Raw genomic sequence first — 17082 nt, forward strand, 5'->3', positions numbered from 1 at the left:
CTAGAGACCATCTACTTCTGTTCATTCATCGAATGCACTGGCTACTTGACTTATTTCTTAAGAATTCTCTAGCTAGAAGAATCCTTTGCATGATAGAATATTTAAAATATAGTCAGTAGTCGAGATGACTTTACAATGAGCCAACATGTTCCCATCATCAACTTCAGTAGGTACCAACTTGTGGCCAGTCTTGATGTAGCTGCTCATCCTGACCCTGAGTCGTTTTAAAGCAGATTCCCAGCATTTCATTGAGGCATCAGTGGTGGAGGCTTAGAGGAACTGGATGGTCAGGACAGCCTGCTTCTCCTTGAGCTCCAGCACACTGCTGGCTCTTGCATTCTCCTTTGTTTTCTATGTTTTGGGGAATTTTTTAAACTGAATTATAGCTGATGCACAGTGTTCTGTTAGTTTTAGGTGTACAGCACACTGATTCAGTTATACATGTAAATGAGTGTATGTGCGTGTATATATATATATTCTTTTCCAGAATCTTTTTTTATTGAATTTTTATTTTTTTAATATAAATCTATTTATTTTAATTGGAGGTTAATTACTTAACAATATAAGTTATTACAAAATATTGAATATAGTTCCCTATGTTATACAGTAGGTCCTTGTTGGTTATTTATTTTATATATAGTGGTATGTATATGTTTATCCCAACTTCCTAATGGATCCCTCCTCTCCTCCCCACTTTGGTAATCATAATTTTATTTTCTATATCTGTGAGGCTTTTTCTTTTTGTAAATAAGTCCATTTGCATCTTTTTTTTTTTTTTGAGATTCCACATGTAAGCACTGTCATATGATATTTGTCTTTCTCTGACTTGCTTCACTTAGTATGCTAATCTCTGGCTACATCCTGGTTTCTGCAAGTGGCGTTGTCTGCATTATTTCCTTCTGTTTATGGCTGAGTAAGATTCCACTGTATATGTGTATGTATATACCACATCTTTATCCATTCATCTGTCAATGGACATTTAGGTTGCTTCCATGTCTTGACCTTTGGAATTAAGTATATACACATAGATGCTTATCTTGGATTCTGGGTATTTTTTCTCAGCAACGTTGGGGTACCATGAGGCCAGGTAAATGGTGTTAATCACTATAGCTTCTAGCCCCTTGACAGCATTTCTTCTCAGCTAGTCTTTGAGACTCATGATTGTCAACAATGAATTTTATTCTTTGTAGGTTGCAAGCTCTAAAATGAATAGGGCCATGATGATAAGGTTGGTTTTCTTAGGACAACTATGGTTTTGTGATTGGTTCTACTATCTAGCTAATTGTATTAGGACTTTCCAGCTCTCTTGCCATCTTTAATGAGGATTCTGTAAAGTGCAAATTATATGAACACTTCTCACCTAAAGATGCTAATGAATTTGTCACTGCGGTTGATTTGACATTCCTGATTCATTTTCACTCTAGTGAAAGAAACAGCTCTTTGCCTTGAGCAGAAGCTCCAGACAGCTGGTTGTACTGTTGGGAGCAGTTTCCAGGGAAGTATATTACCTCTGATTTTTAAATCCTATTTTAGTAGTTTGGCACAGACATATTTCTGAAATGTGTATCTATCGTTCATTCAGGAAGCTTCCATGGAGAATTTACTGTGTGCCAAGCAGGGGCCTCGACCAGGGGTGCAAACAGACTGGGAACAGTAGTGGTAATATTGACAGCATGTGGAAAAACAGATCCAGTAAGACATGTTTGAGGAATTGGCTCACATGGCTTGGAGGCTGAGAAGGCACAGGAAAGCCAGTGGTGCAATTCAGCCAAAGGCCTGAGAACTGGGGAAATCCCAGTCTTAGAAAAGGAGATGAGATGAGATGTCCCAGTTCAACAGCAAGGCAGGAAAGAAGGGGGAATTTCTTATTCCTCCACTTTTTATTCTATTCAGGCCCTCAGTGGACTGGGTGATGCCCACCCACACTGGGGAGAGTCAGTCTGCTTTATTGAGCCTACCCATTCAAATGCTAATCTCACAAGAAAACATCCTCACAGAGACACTCAAGCATGATCCTTGATGTGGGCACCCTGGCCAGTCTATCCAATACACAGAGTTAACCCTCACACTGAGCTTTCCCTGATTTATCTCTTGGACTTTGCTTGTGCCATTCATGTCACCAGGAGGTCCTAGTCCATCATTTCCTCCTGGAAGATTCTTTTTGTTCCACTGTGGTCCTCTTGAATGTTACGTTCTCCAAAAACTCTTCCCCAATTTCTGCCCTAACAGGTGATGTCTCTTGTGATGTTGAGCTTCCTCTACATGCCTCTAAAAAAGATGATCTTTCCCTTCCTGCAGTTTAGTAATGTCTTAGCTGGCCGTTCTGATGATAGAGATTTCTCAGATACAAACCAAACTAATATGGAGATAAACACTCATCCACAGCACGTTCAAGCTGCAGGTGAGTTTGGACAGTACATCAACTAACTCGGCATCTTTTTCATCTAGAGCAGGCTACTTGGATGAAGATCAGATGCAAGTACTCTTGGAGCGGGCTCAAACAGAAGTCTTTTCTATAAAACAGAAGTTGGACAATGACTTGAAGCAGGAAAAGAAAAAACTCCACCAAAAACTAATAATTAAGAGAAGACGAGAGATGCTGCAAAAGGTATATAAGGAATTATGACATTTATTTTTTGCATAATCATTGTGAACACCTACCAAGTGCCAGTTTCACTGCCAGGCACTGCCATCAGAAGGCTAGGATCCGAAGGGTGACTGGACAGGCATCCTGATGCACCATCTGGAGTTGATTGGTAGTGACTCTTTGGAATGCTGTCATAAGGCTTCGGTGGGTCCCATTCAGCTCAGCAAAGCTGATGGTTGTGGTAGATTAGTAATGTCTGCCAGGACAAGAGAATAGCAGTGCTGGTTCCAGTGAATAATGACTGGCGGCTACTATCACATTTATGGAGTGTTTACTTAGCATTGTGCTAAGTGTATTATGTATCTTACTTAATTGTTCTATTAACCCTGTGAGGTAGATACTACTATTTTCTGTCTTTATTCTGATGAAGACATTGAACCTGAGAGGGCTTAAGTGTTGTGATCCGTTTGAGCTACTACAGAAAATACTGTAGACTAGGTGGCTTATAAAGAACAAAAATTGATAAGTCACAGTTCTGGAGGCTGGAAGTCCAAGATCAGGGTTCCCGCAAGGTCAAGTTCTGATGTAGACCCTCTTCAGGTTGCAGATGATAGACTCCTTGCTGGTGGAAGAAGTCAGAAGGGTGGAAGGCGAGGAGGGAGCTCTGTGGGTGGGTGTGGGGCCTCTTTTGCAAGGACACTAATTTCATTCAGGGGGCTCCATCCTCATGCCCTACGCTCCTTTCCAAAGCTTCCTCTCCTACATCCTCAGAACACGTGTTAGGTTTCAACATCTGCATGTTGGGGGACCACAAGCGTTCAGATTACAGCATTAAGTAACGAGGTCAAGGTCACATGTTTAGTGATCGGCAGTTGTGGGACTGAGTCCAGGACTGTGTGACTTAGAGTCTCAGCCTTGCCCTTGATGCTAACCTGCTCAGTTGTTTGCCCACCTGGAGAGGGGCAAACACCCTGTGCTGTCTTCATGCTCCGGTAGCACAGAAGTCACCAACACCTGGGGAAGGCTGCACAGAGCACGTGCAGCTGAACCTGAGTCCTGGGGACAGGGAGCATCTGATGTGTGCAAGACAGGAAGGACACTGCAGGTGGTGGGCAGGCATCTTGTTCAAACGTGAAGGATTCAGGCAAGGGTGCCCTGCTGTGCTCCAAGAACATGAGGATTGAGAGGGCAGGGGCTGGGGGAGGCATGGCCAGGAAGCAGCACCTCTTCAAGGAAGGCAGTGTGCTGGGCTGCCAGCTGACTTTCAGCCGAGGATGAGGGAATACTGAAGTGTCCCTGAACACTGAAGTTTTCAGGAAAATTGATCAAAAACTCAATCTCTGTGCACCAGTGCCGAATCAAATCTCAGAGACAGAGTTTTGGGTGAAATAGAAAAGCAAAGCTTTATTGCTTTGTCAGGAAAAGGAGGACACAGCAGGCCCTTGCCCTAAAAAACTGTGTGTCCCTACCTGGGAGGATTTGGTGAGGAGTTTATAGCTATACCTTAAGGGCGGTACTGCTGATAAGGATCAGGGTGTGTGCAGGGCCTGCACTTCTTTAATCTGGCCTCAGGTGGTCTCTTGATAAGCAGGTTAACTGTCACCTTCTCTGAAATGAAGAATGCTAGCATCTTCCATAGTCTTCCCTGGTGGCTCAGAGGTTAAAGCCTCTGCCTCCAATGCAGGAGACCCAGGTTCAATCTGATGCTGTTAAAGTGCTGCACTCAATATGCCAGCAAATCTGAAAAACTCAGCAGTGGTGACAAGACTGGAAAAGGTCTCTTTCCATTCCAATCCCCAAGAAGGGCAATGCCAAAGAATATTCAAAATACCACACAATTACACTAATCTCACACTCTAGAAAAGTAATGCTCAAAATTCTCCAAGCCACACTTCAACAGTATGTGAACTGTGAACTTTCAGATGTTCAAACTGGGTTTAGAAAAGGCAGAGGAACCAGAGATCAAATTGCCAACATCTGTTGGGTCATAGAAAAAGCAAGAGAGTTCCAGAAAAACATCTGCTTTATTGATTACTCCAAAGCCTTTGACTGTGTAGATCATAACAAACTGTGGAAAATTCTTCAAGAGATGGGAATACCAGACCACCTCACCTGCCTCTTGAGAAATCTGTATGCAGGTCAGGAAGCAACAGTTAGAATCAGACATGGAACAACAACAGACTGGTTCCAAATCGGGAAAGGAGTACGTCAAGGCTGTATATTATCACCCTGCTTGTTTAACTTACATGCAGAGTACATCTTGCGAAATTCCAGGCTGGATGAAGCACATGCTGGATTCAAGATTGCTGGAAGAAATATTAATAACCTCATATATGCAGATGACACCACCATTATGGCAGAAAGTGAAGAAGAACTAAAGAGCCTCTTGATGAAAGTGAAAGAGGAAAGTGAAAAAGATGGCTTAAAACTCAACATTCAGAAAACTAAGATCATGGCACCCAGTCCCATCACTTCATGGCAAATAGATGGGGAAACAGTGGCTGACTTTATGTTCTTGGGCTCCAAAATCACTGCAGATGGTGACTGCAGCTATGAAATTAAAAGACACTTGTGCTTTAGAAGAAAAGCTATGACCAACCTAGACAGCATATTAAAAAACAGAGACATTACTTTGCCAACAAAGGTCCATCTAGTCAAAGCTATGGTTTTTCCAGTAGTCATGTATGGATATGAGAGTTGGACTATAAAGAAAGCTAAGCAGCGAAGAATTGATGCTTTTGAACTGTGGTGTTGGAGAGGACTGTTGAGAGTCCCTTAGACTGCAAGGAGATCCAGCCAGTCAATCCTAAAGGAAATCAGTTCTGAATATTCATTGGAAGGACTGATGTTGAAGCTGAAACTGCAATACTTTGGCCACCTGATTCTGACTCCTTGGAAAAGACCCTGATGCTGGGAAAGATTGAAGGCAGGAGGAGAAGGGGATGACAGAGGATGAGATGGTTGGATGGCATCACGGACTTGATGGACATGAGTTGAGTAAGCCCCGGGAGTTGGTGATGGACAGGGAGGCCTGGCATGCTGCAGTCCATAGGGTCACAAAGAGTCGGACACAACTGAGCGACTGAACTGAATGTCTTCCATTAGTTGGGAGTTTCAGTTCTGCAGAAGAGCTCAAAGATACTGTTATATGTATCCCTTGAAGCAGAACCAGGACCCTGCCCTGTGGCTGCGTTAGTGTTTCTTGACTGCTCCTCTCTTGTCTCCAATCCCCTCCATTCCCTGGTTAGAAACTGTTTGAAAGGTTTCAGTGCCCAGGAGCCCCACAGGGTCCTGCTTGGTTTCAGAAGGAAGATCAGATTTGGAATTTAGGAAGCTCAATTGAGCAGCCTGTCAGATAGAATTGAAGGAGCCCTAAGGTACAGACCTATGGGAGGCTCTAGCACTTGACCAGATCAGAAGTGATGATGAGACCATGTCCTGAGCATGGGAACAAGGACAGATTCAGGAGATATGAGATGTCAGGATGACATAGATGGCTGTCAGGATGACGTAGGTGGTACCTTTCAGGAAGGAGAGGGAAGCAGAATAACTTAAATTGATTGATAGAAAGTCTACTTTTATTACCGAATGTTGGGCCCAACAGGAAGCTGTGATTCTTATCTCAGCCATTGAACTCCACCCCAACTTCAGCATTGCCTCATTTATCTCCATTGGCTCAAGGATCAAAGCAATGGAGTTTATACCCATATTTCTCTGATGGTCTGGCCTGGTTCAAGGTTAGGATCTGCAAGGATGGATGAACTGCAGAGATTCCAGTGATTTTCCATGAGCACAATTTCTTACAGTTGCTTTTGCTAAATCTTGTGAGTGCCACAGGGTTGGAATGCCACTCTACAAAGGCAAAGGTTTGTGTTGTATCCTCAGCACTGAGGACATGTTGCAGGTTCTTAACCAGTATTTATAGAAGGAAGGAACTGACACTCTCAGGTCACCTGAACCCACGAACAAAAGATATGTTTGTGCAAAATAGAACCCAGACTATCTGCTGGGGACAACTATTATAGGCTTTTCTTTTTATTTCTTCCTTGTAATGAAAAGCTGGGTGTGCAACCCCATGGACTATACAGTCCATGGAATTCTCCAGGCCAGAATACTGGAGTGGGTAGCCTTTCCCTTCTCCAGGGGATTTTCCCAAACCAGGGATTGAACCCAGGTCTCCCACATTGCAGGGGGAATCTTTACCAGCTGAGCCACAGGGAAGCCCCATGGGTACACTATTATAAATAACACTGTGATTGACATCTCTGAGCATGTCAGCTTTTTTCTCATCACAACGCCTTTTATACCTTCTGTTATTTCTTCCAGAAATATCCTTTTCCCCGTCCTCACTCGACTGAGGTATGACCTCACCCCTCAGGTCTCTCTTGGGTCTCCTTTATTTTTTAACGTTTTTAAAATTCATAGTAGCATAATTATAGCAAATATAATTACATTTGATGGTGGTTAGTCTTTTTTCTTTTCCATTGTAGTTTATCACAGGATATTGTATGTAGTTCCCCATGCTATACAGAAGGACCTTGTTGTTTATCCATATAGATCTTCTTCTTTAAAAGCCCTCTGTGACCTCCGTATTTAAATTGTCTCTCATGGATCTCAGGGTTTTTTCTCTGAGAATATCTTGATTTTCAGTTCCTATGTGCCTGAGATGTGGTAATAATAATAGCAGACATTCATTGATGCCTACTCTGCACCAGGCCCTTCTCTAAGAGCTACCTACACATTTTATCTGAGGCAAAACAAGAACTGCAGCCCAAGAGGCAGCATCTCTGATATCTCTGAGAGGCTGCTCCAAAGCAGCAGTGGGGGGAGGCCAATATATAAGATTCTAGTGAAGAGGGAGTTCAGTACCGTTAAGCACTCATTTTACAAAAGGTTTATTGTTATCATGAGGATCTGATGTCACCATGAAGGGATTTAGTGCTTCTCTAGACAGGAGGAGATGCAAGGGTTGAGGTAATAAAATCTGTTTCTAAAAACGTCCAACTATCTAAAGTCCTGTCCCACCAGATTCCCTGGAGCACAGAGTGTCTCACTCACCCTGAACTCTGTCAGGGGTGTTGAAGTCAGCAGCCATAGCAGCATGGGCTTCAGTCTCCGTAGAGGCAGGTGGCAAATGCCTTTGTTGTTCAGTTGGCAACGTTCTTGCTAAGTGCCAATTTGTAGTTGACTCACGTCTTGAGCATCTCATTGACTCCTCACAGCTACTCTATGAAGTAGATTCTATTATTATCCTCTTTATAGTTTAGGCGCTGGACACACAGAGAGGGCTAGACAGTCATTTGGGTTATCTCAGCGTGTAAGTGGAAGAGCCAGGATTGGAACACATGTGGTCTGCCTCTTGAGCTTTACCTACTCAATAAATACATGTCCAACAAAAGTCAAACAAATGAAGTTTTCACTACATTTTCAGTTATTTTTAAAGTCACTTAGTCGTGTCTGACTCTTGTGACCCCGTGGACTCTAGCCCACAAGGTTCCTCTGTCCATGGGATTCTCCAGGCAAGAATACTGGAGAGGGTTGCCATTTCCTTCTCCAAATTTTCTTTTTTGGGGGAACATTTATCAGCTTTATTAACTTACTTAAAAGCCATGAAACCTCAAACAAAAGAGGCAATGCTTAAAGTTCAGCTGGATGAAGCAAATTAAGCCTTTTCCTTTGCCTGGATCCTCACCATAAATCTTGCCTTTGAATTATCCAATTTGCCACCCCTTGCCTTAGGAATATTGTGATTAATATACACAGAGGCAGATTTTGTCTAGTCCAGGAGGTGAGAGCAAGAAAGAAAAAATACTGTTTAAGTGAAGAAGGTGGGAAAAAGATGCCCTGGATCCTTCTTTGAAACACATAAAGATGATCACATTTTACTAAAGTTCAATCAAGTTATGTGCTATTCTCCTTTGGGGAGGATGTGTTAAGGAGATAGAGTCTTGTGGTTGCTTCGGCAGCACATACACTAAAATTGGAATGATGCAGAGAAGATTAGCATGGCCCCTGCATAAGGATGACATGCAAATTCATTCCATGATTTTTTTTTTATAGCTGATTCACATTGTTGTACAGCAGAAACTAACACAGCACTGTAAAGCAATTATACTCCAATTAAAAAAAATTAGCCATTAATCCTGAACACCACGTACAATGAGAGTTACTGGTGTATTTAATCTACCACATTTCTAAAGCATACCATCACTCCTATTAATATAAATTTAAGCCAGCTATACTGGTTTGGGGCTTCCCAGGTGGGGCAGTGGTAAAGAACACACCTGCCAGTGCAGGAGACCTAAGAGACCTAGGTTTGATCGCTGGTTTGGGAAGATCCCCTGGAGGAAGAAATGGCAGCCCCCTCCAGTATACTTGCCTGCAGAATCCCATGGACAGAGGAGCCTGGTGGGCTACGGTCTTTAGGGTCACAAAGAGCTGGACACGACTGAAGCAACTTCACGCACATGTGCACACACACTGCCTTTTCCAAAGTTAATGTACTCATAAGGAAATCTTGAGAACTTTAGTGAAGTCACCTTTCCACAGCCCCTGGTGCTAATCCCAGAGGTCAAAGAATTGTTTTGATTGAGAAAAACACAAACGTAACCAAAGAAAAAATGACTGAGGCAAGAGAAAAAAAAAGAATCTTAATAGAAACATCCTCTCTTATTGTTTAAGTCTTGACCGTGGGGAGAAATCAATAGTCCTTCCAACTCTGAACACACTCTTAAAGTATTTCTCTCCTGTTGGCCTATTTGCAGAAAAATTTAGTTGCTTTTCCTTTTATTTCTTCTAGTATTTACAATAATTTTTAAATTTTTAATTGAGGATAATTGCTTTACAAAGTTGTGTTGGTTTTTGCTGTACAACAAAGCGATTCAGCCATAAGTGTGTGTGTATATAAACATATGCCTCCTTCCCCACGCCCCAGCCTGCCTCTCTAGGTCAGCCTCGAGGGCCAGGCTGGGCTCCCTGTGCTGCACAGCAGGTTCCTGCTGGCTGTCTGTTTTACACATGGTGGTGTATATATGTCAGCGCTACACTCTCAACTCAGCTGGTTTTAGAAGAGCAAAGCATTCATTCAAAGTAACCGTTTGGTAGTTCCTTTCTCCTCCGCTGCTGTCATACTTTGGCTCTCTCCATTGGTCTTTGAGAACATCAGTTCCTTTTTTTAAAGAATAATTTGCCAAATGTGCAATAGTTGGGGAAAGGGCTGTTGATGTTCTGTGCCTCCTGCAGCTATATCCCAAAGTGTTTTCTTGAGGGCTGTACCAGCCAAGCCCCGCCCTCTGCTAATTGTCCCCTCTGGAATTGCTGGCAGCACAAGGAACAGCGGAGGGAGCAGCTGTCCATCGCTGAAGCCTCCGGGGCCGCTGAGGATGCCGGCCAGTACCTGGGCCAGTGGCGGGGCCTGATGGCCGAGCACAGCGCCGCCCTGGAGGAGCTGCAGGAGCGCCTGGACCAGGCTGCCCTGGACGAGCTCAGGGCCTTGACCCTCTCGCTGTCCGAGAAAGCCACGGAGGAGCTGCGGCGCCTGCAGAACTCAGGGATGACCCAGGAGCTGCTCAAGCGCGGGGTGCCCTGGCTCTTCCTGCAGCAGATCCTGGAGGAGCACGGCAGGGACCTGGTGGCCCGGGCCGAGCGGCTGGAGGGCGAGGAGAGGGACCGGGGCCAGGAGGGCGTCCAGAGTGTGAGGCAGAGACTGAAGGACGACGCGCTGGAGGCCTCCACAGAGGAGCAGGCGGAGCTGAGACACTGGGAGCGCTTGATCTTCACGTGAGTCTTAATCCCTCTGTGTCGCCCCTCCTCCTCTGTTCCCACTGGTGGGGGAGGGATTCCACCTGCTGGTTATGGGCATAGCCAGACACATGACACCTGATCCTGAGACTGAGATTTAATGTGGCCCAAAGAGGGGCTTTGGCCACCTGATGCGAAGAACTGACTCATTTGAAAAGACCCTGATGCTGGGAAAGATTGAAGGCGGGAGGAGAAGGGGGCAACAGAGGATGAGATGGTTGCATGGCATCACCAACTCAATGGACATGAGTTTGAGTAAACTCCAGGAGTTGGTGATGGACAAGGAGGCCTGGTGTGCTGCAGTCCATGGGGGTCGTAAAGAGTCAGACATGACTGAGCGACTGAACTGAACTAAAATAAAGAGGGGCTTTGGTTGTATGATAGATGCCAGCAAAGCTTTGGCAGCTGTTTGGGGCTGGTACATCAGATTGGAAACTGGAGGAGCCTCAAACACCACCCACATGGGGCAACAGAGAGGAATGAAATGTGGGCGGTGTAGACCAAAAATCTGGGTTTAAATCCCAGCACCACCACCAGCTGTCTGAGTGTAGACAAGTTACTTAACCTCCCTGAGCCTCATCTTTCTTGTCTGTGGAATGGGATGACAATGCTCTGTCATTTATGGCGCTTTGAGTAGCACATGATACTATTGGGTTGTTAGAAAGTGAAGAAAGTGTTTTATAAGAAGTCAGGAGGTGAATTTTCTAGTTCTGATTCCATGACTCAGTGATACTATCAAGGATTCAGCCCTCAACATCTTTCTGCTCTGCTATACTCAATGTGCTACCTTGGTCCTTGGGCTCATCTCTTCATGGTTTCATGATGGCTGCTGCAGCTCCAGGTGTCACACACATCATCTCTTTCTAACATCTGTGGCATTGATCTTCCCTATCCTATTGGGCAGGACTACATCATAAGTCCATGCCCAACTGTTCACCTGCTAGGAGGCTGAAAAGGCCATGATTGTCTTAGACCAGAGGGCTAAGACTTTTTCTTTAGGCTTTGAGGATTACATGGTTCTGTAGCAGCTATTCAACTCTGGCCACAGCATGAAAGCAGCTACAGGCAATCTGTAAATGAACATGACTGTGTTCCAATAGAACTTTATTGACAAAAAAAACAGTGGGCCAGATTTGGTCCATAAGCCACAGATTGCCAATCCTGCCTTAGACCACTCAGGATTCCCTCCCTGGGGCTACTAAGGGTGTTTATATCTCCAACATTGTTGGAGGGTAACCCCTGTAAACAAAAGCTGAGCTGACAAGGGACAAGGAAGTGACTCTAGATTAGACCATTAGATCACCATCTAGCAAAATGCCAACTCCCAGCATTGACGAGGGGTTGTGTGAGCAAGTATGTCAATCTTTTAACACAACCTTTGATCAGAAATAAGTGGATGGTAAGAGGTACCTGCTATCATTCCTGTGTAGGAAGAACTCAGAGTATCAGGAGGAGAACAGACACACAGGTAGATGATTGTGATGAGCAAAGCAGGAGCAGTTAACCAGGTGATCGTGTGGAGGATCAGGATCTTTTTGGGTGGTAGACTCTGAGCTGGTACAGAGCCAGAGATGAGGGGACCGTACCCACTGGTGCTGTGCTGAGAGGAGGCAGGACTGGGTGGTGAGCAGCTTGGTGGGTCCTTGTCTGGGTGTGAAATGGGGAGACCAGTCTCACTGCACAGAGAAACAAAATCAAAAGCCCCACCAACAGCACAGTGGAGAGAAACAATAGCCCCCACCTCCCTAGTCTATTTATTTAGAGTAATAGAAACTGTTAGTTGTGGGCATTTGGCTATAACTTAGTGCTACTTCCTTAAACCAATGGACCCACCAATCAATATTCCATCAAGTTGCTTTCTCTTTGAACAAAGCAATCCAGAAAACCCTATTCAAGCAAATAAACAAAACCAAAGCCCTTTGACCATTCTTTCCTCAGTGTGACCATTCTGTAGTTTAACTTGGATCTTAGCTGCAATTTCAATTCTGAATCTACAGCTCTTTTGATTAGAAATGGTTATATTGACATAGGACATCCCAGGTGGCTCAGTGGTAAAGAATCCACTTGGCAATGCAGGAGACGCAGGATACATGGGTTCAATCCCTGGATCAGGAAGATCCCCTGGAGGAGGAAATGGCAACCTACTCCAGTATTCTTGCCTGGAGAATTCCATGAACAGAGAAGCCTGGTGGGCTAGAGTCAATGGGGATCGCAAAGAGTTGGACACAACTTAGCAACTGAGTATTTACACACTTATTGACATAGGGTCATAGAGAGGGTATTAGGGGTCAGGGGGGCAGGTAGGGGAAGGAGTCCCTCCCAGTATATCTGCTCAGTCTGTCTGTCCACCTCCTCTCTTGAGCCCCATGCTGCTTGCTTGACATCTGTGGTCTTCTCCACCTGCATCAAAGCCTGGGCTCTCCTTGAACCCTTTCAGGGACACCAGACAGCAGAGCGTCATTCTGCAACGCCCTTCCTTCCTTGATGGCAGTGACATCCATGGAGCAGGGTCCTCCGGGATTCTGTGATGCAGTGTCTCCTCCTTAAGTGCTCTCCCTGGGGACTGACCCTGCACCCAGCGAGGAGAGGTCCCAGGTGTTGTGGAGAGGGAGGGTGTCTTGGTGTGGATGAAGTGACCTCTCCCTTCTTTCTCATCTCTCTCTTTTTTATGGGTCTGTCCTTATTTAGCTTACAGTCTGTGTTAGTTTTTGTTGACTTGAACAAACAAGATGCTGTCTTCTCCAAGCCCATACAAATCAGACCCTTAAATGTCACTTCTTATTTGCACAAGCTGTTCTCAGCAGTAATTATTCAGCTCAATCTGCATTTTACCAAAGTCTCTTTGCTCCATCCAACCTGTTTGGGCTGGCTCTTTAAAGTCTGTGGATTGGACTTGACATTCCCATTATCAGATGGTCACCTTCTTCGCCTTCATTTGGTTCCATTTTGCAGGGAATATTACTAAAGCCGCTGCTGATAAAACAGGAAAAGAGAAATCTTACTTTTCTATCAGAAAACCTCTATGATTTTCCCTAGGGTTAAAGAGGGCCAACTCACAGTACACACAATGTGGGTCCTGCTTATATACTTGCTTATTTAAGACTCTAAAAGGTTTCAGCCTTTATTTCTGAGGCATTAAGTAGAAATGACTTTGCACAATAGTTCAGAAACATGTTTTTATAAGTTTCCTGATTTCAAACGGGATGAAGTTGCTGTAAACCTGGTCTGAGGAAGTGAGAATTAATCAAGATGCATATTTTACCAGGGAAAGCATGTCTTTAAGACCTTGTTTCTAAACTCCTGCCTGGATGTTAAACTCCTGCAGGGCAAAGACAGTCTCCCATGTTTCTGTATATCTTGGTGCCTACCTAGTTGAGGATCAAGACCAGACCACCCAGCACATGTGTGCATGTTCAGTTGTGTCCGACACTTTGTATCCTCACAGACTGTAGCCCACCAGGCTCCTCTGCCCATGGAATTCTCCGGTAAGAAGAGCTGGAGTGGATTGCCATTTCTTTCTCCAGGGAATCTTCCCAACCCAAAGATCAAACACTCATCTCTTGCATCTCCTGCATGGGCAAGCACACTCTTTACTGCTAGGCACCACCTGGAAAGTCCCTAGGCCACCCAGGGAAGAATAAAGACTCCGATTCATTTCAGAATTACTTTCACCTTAGAGGCCACATAAGCAGCAAAGATGTGGGGCAAGGATTTCCATGAAGGAAGGTACAAAGGAGCAGCTGTGGTTTCCTTATGTGCTTCAGAAAAATTGGTGGGTCCCATGAAACCCTGTGGGCTTGAGGCCTTCAGACTACTTCTGGCTGGGGGCCCACATCAGCTCTGATAGTCTTATTCTGTTCCCAGGAGAGAACTTTCTAGCTGAGCCGAAATTGCACACCCCTCCATGGAAATTTGGGCCTGATAGACCCGGCCCTGGCCTCCCACAGCAATGTCCTGCAGGTATTTCCAAATTTTAAAGCATCCGCAAAGTGTATTTTCTGCAGCCAGTGCTGATCAGACATTGCCAGAATAATCAAACAGATGATATGGTTCCATGTCCAGTGCAATATGGTGGCTCAGTGGTAAAGAATCTGTCTGCTAATGCAGGAAACACGGGGTCAATCCCTGGGTGGGGAAGATCCCCTGAAGAAAGAAATGACAACTCACTCCAGTATTCTTGATTGGAGAATCCCTTGGACAGAGGAGCCTGGAGGGCTACAGTCCATGGGGGTCACAGAGAGATACAACGGAGCGACTGAGCGTGCACACACACACACACCAACATGACACATACTAGGTGCTGAAGAAACCATTGTGGAATGAATGCCTGATCCAGGAGATGGCGGGTGTTTCCGGACATGGATTTGACTAATGGAATTTGAGCTTTGAATTTCCACTTCCCCATCCCCAGCACAACCCGCCTCAAGAACAGACCACTCTTCTTGCTTTTCCAGGAAGCTCTGCTCTTCTGCCTTCTCTCTGTCCGAAGAGGAGCTGCTTGGGATGAGGCAGGAAGTTCACGGCTGCTTCGCTCAGATGGACAGGAGCTTGGCCCTCCCCAAAATCCGGGCCCGAGTCCTGCTGCAACGATTCCAGACGGCTTGGCGAGAAGCAGAGTTCCTGAAACTGGACCAGGCCGTGGCCGCCCCTGAGCTGCAGGTAGGATGGGCGTCTCGGGGCCTCGTGCTGGCAGAGGCAGGGCCTCCTCCAGCTGCTGAGGCTGTATAATCCAGCTCCACTGCCGCCCTCAGCCCTCGCCATGCCAGCATTGGGCATTCCCGGAACTGCCTTAAGTTCTGTAGTGGACACCCTGGTACCTGCCTTAGCACTGTCCACCAGCAGTTGTGAGTCTCCAGCACTCATGGTTAACAGGTCCACCCCTCTCCTGGGCGTTGATTGCCCTTGGTGGTGGGAGCCACCCGGCCTGAGAGGTGACTCTCCCTCCTGCTCCCTCCCTTAGCCACAGCCACTGACCCACGCAGGAGGCTTGTGTAAGTGGCATGAGGAAGATGCTCACTGCAGCTCAGGTGGAAAAGGGCATCTCTGATCCCAGAGCTTGGAGGGTGATTGACAGATGCCTGTGTGGGCTAAGTCATTTCAGGCGTGTCTGACTCTTTACAACCCCATGGACTGTAGCCCGCCAGGCTCCTCTGTCCACGGGGTTCTCCAGGCAAGAATACTGGAGTGGGCTGCCATGCCCTCCTCCAGGGGTCTTCCTGACCCAGGGATTGAACCTGAGTCTTCTGCATTGGCAGGTGTGGTTTTTACCACTCGTGCCACCGGGAAAGCCCTGACCTACCTACAGTGAGCACCTGTTATGTGCCACGGAGAGGCAGCTCTTGGGTGCTGGGTTTACTCTGGAGCCCTCCGTGGGCCAGTCAAGGCCAGAGCCCCCACCTTACCTAGCCCTTTCCTCCTCTGGTCCTGGTTCCCACACCTCCTGTGGCTTGCTCTGAACTCCTCTCTCAGGAAACAGCATTCACCCCAGTCCCTGCTGTCTCTGGCTCTGCCTCTGGGGAACCTGGCCTCTACAAGGCCTTTGAACTTGCTGTTTCCTCTGTCAGGAATATCACAGGGCCAACTCTTTGCTGTTTCTTCACATCTCAGTTCAGATGTCATCTACACAGAGGTCCTCCCTGAGCACTATCCAAAGTCATCACCTCCTCAGGCATCCAGAATGCTGTGTTCTTGCTTCTTCGTAGAATTGATCGCTATTTGGAATGTCCTGGTTACTCAGTGTACTCACGGTCTGTGCACCACCGCCCCCACCAACAAGCTCCCTGTGTGTAGTTCCCATTCACTCCATCCCAGCATCTAGAATGTGCCTGGCGCATAGTAGGTGTGCAGTGAGTGTTATTGACTGAACCAACCAACCACCAGATGTGGGCAGAGTGTGGGGGGCTTCCCTTGAGGTGCTATCACATTGAGGTTGAAAGCATTTCGCATCACTTACACGTCTGTTAACTCAGCTGTGGTTAACTCAGCAGGGCCGGGAGTAGATGTTCTGTCCCCATGTTACAGATGAGAAAACTGACCGAGAGGAAAAGTGAATTAATTGACTGAGGTAGGACAGAGTGGAAGGACTGGTCTTGGAGCTGGTGCTTTCTGACTTTAAACCCAGTGCTTCTCCTTGAGGAGAAAAAAAAAATGCAGCCACATCCTTTCTGAATAAAATCAGTGAACAGAACCGACTTGGAAGATTTTACATCATTTCACATTAGAAAAAAAGGCTTCCCGGGTGGCGCTAGTGGTGAGGAATCCGCCTGCTGAGGCAGCAGACATAAACGACTCGGGTTCAGTCCCTGGGTCGGGAAGATCCCCTGGAGGAGGAAATGGCAACCCACTCCAGTATTCTTGCCTACAAAATTCCACAGACAGAGGGGCCTGGTGGGCTACAGTCTACGGGGTCGCAAAGAGCTAGACATGATGACTTAGTATGCACATTAAAAAAAAAATAGTGGATTGAGAATTCCCTGGCAGTCCAGTGGTTAGATCTCGATGCTTCCACTGAAGGGGCCTTGGGTTCCATTCCTGGTTGGGGAACTAAGATCCCAGAGGCTCTGCAGCACAGCCTAAGTAAATAAATACATGAAAATAGTTTTTCAAAAACATTATGATTTTTTTTGAAGTGGGTTTTTATTTTATTTTTTTATATTTCTCTTATTAGAATGTTGCAAGATATATAAAATGGTGAT

The 17082-nt window shown here is 45.8% G+C and overlaps 1 protein-coding gene and 1 non-coding gene across 2 annotated transcripts in view; both read left to right on the forward strand.

The window, feature by feature from the left end:
• The window catches only part of EVC2 (EvC ciliary complex subunit 2), a 142424-nt gene that overhangs the window by 79386 nt on the left and 45956 nt on the right, over positions 1–17082 (forward strand). Inside the window, exons 11-13 of the mRNA XM_068975462.1 lie at positions 2449–2608; positions 9912–10366; positions 14842–15046. Coding sequence (XP_068831563.1) covers positions 2449–2608; positions 9912–10366; positions 14842–15046 — 820 coding nt within the window. The remainder of the gene's footprint in view (positions 1–2448; positions 2609–9911; positions 10367–14841; positions 15047–17082) is intronic.
• On the forward strand, positions 8538–8644 carry LOC138082502 (U6 spliceosomal RNA). The gene has a single exon (XR_011145129.1). It is a non-coding gene; the product is annotated as a U6 spliceosomal RNA (small nuclear RNA).

The sequence above is a fragment of the Capricornis sumatraensis genome, chromosome 7, assembly GCF_032405125.1.
Source record: "Capricornis sumatraensis isolate serow.1 chromosome 7, serow.2, whole genome shotgun sequence".
Lineage (NCBI taxonomy): Eukaryota > Metazoa > Chordata > Mammalia > Artiodactyla > Bovidae > Capricornis > Capricornis sumatraensis.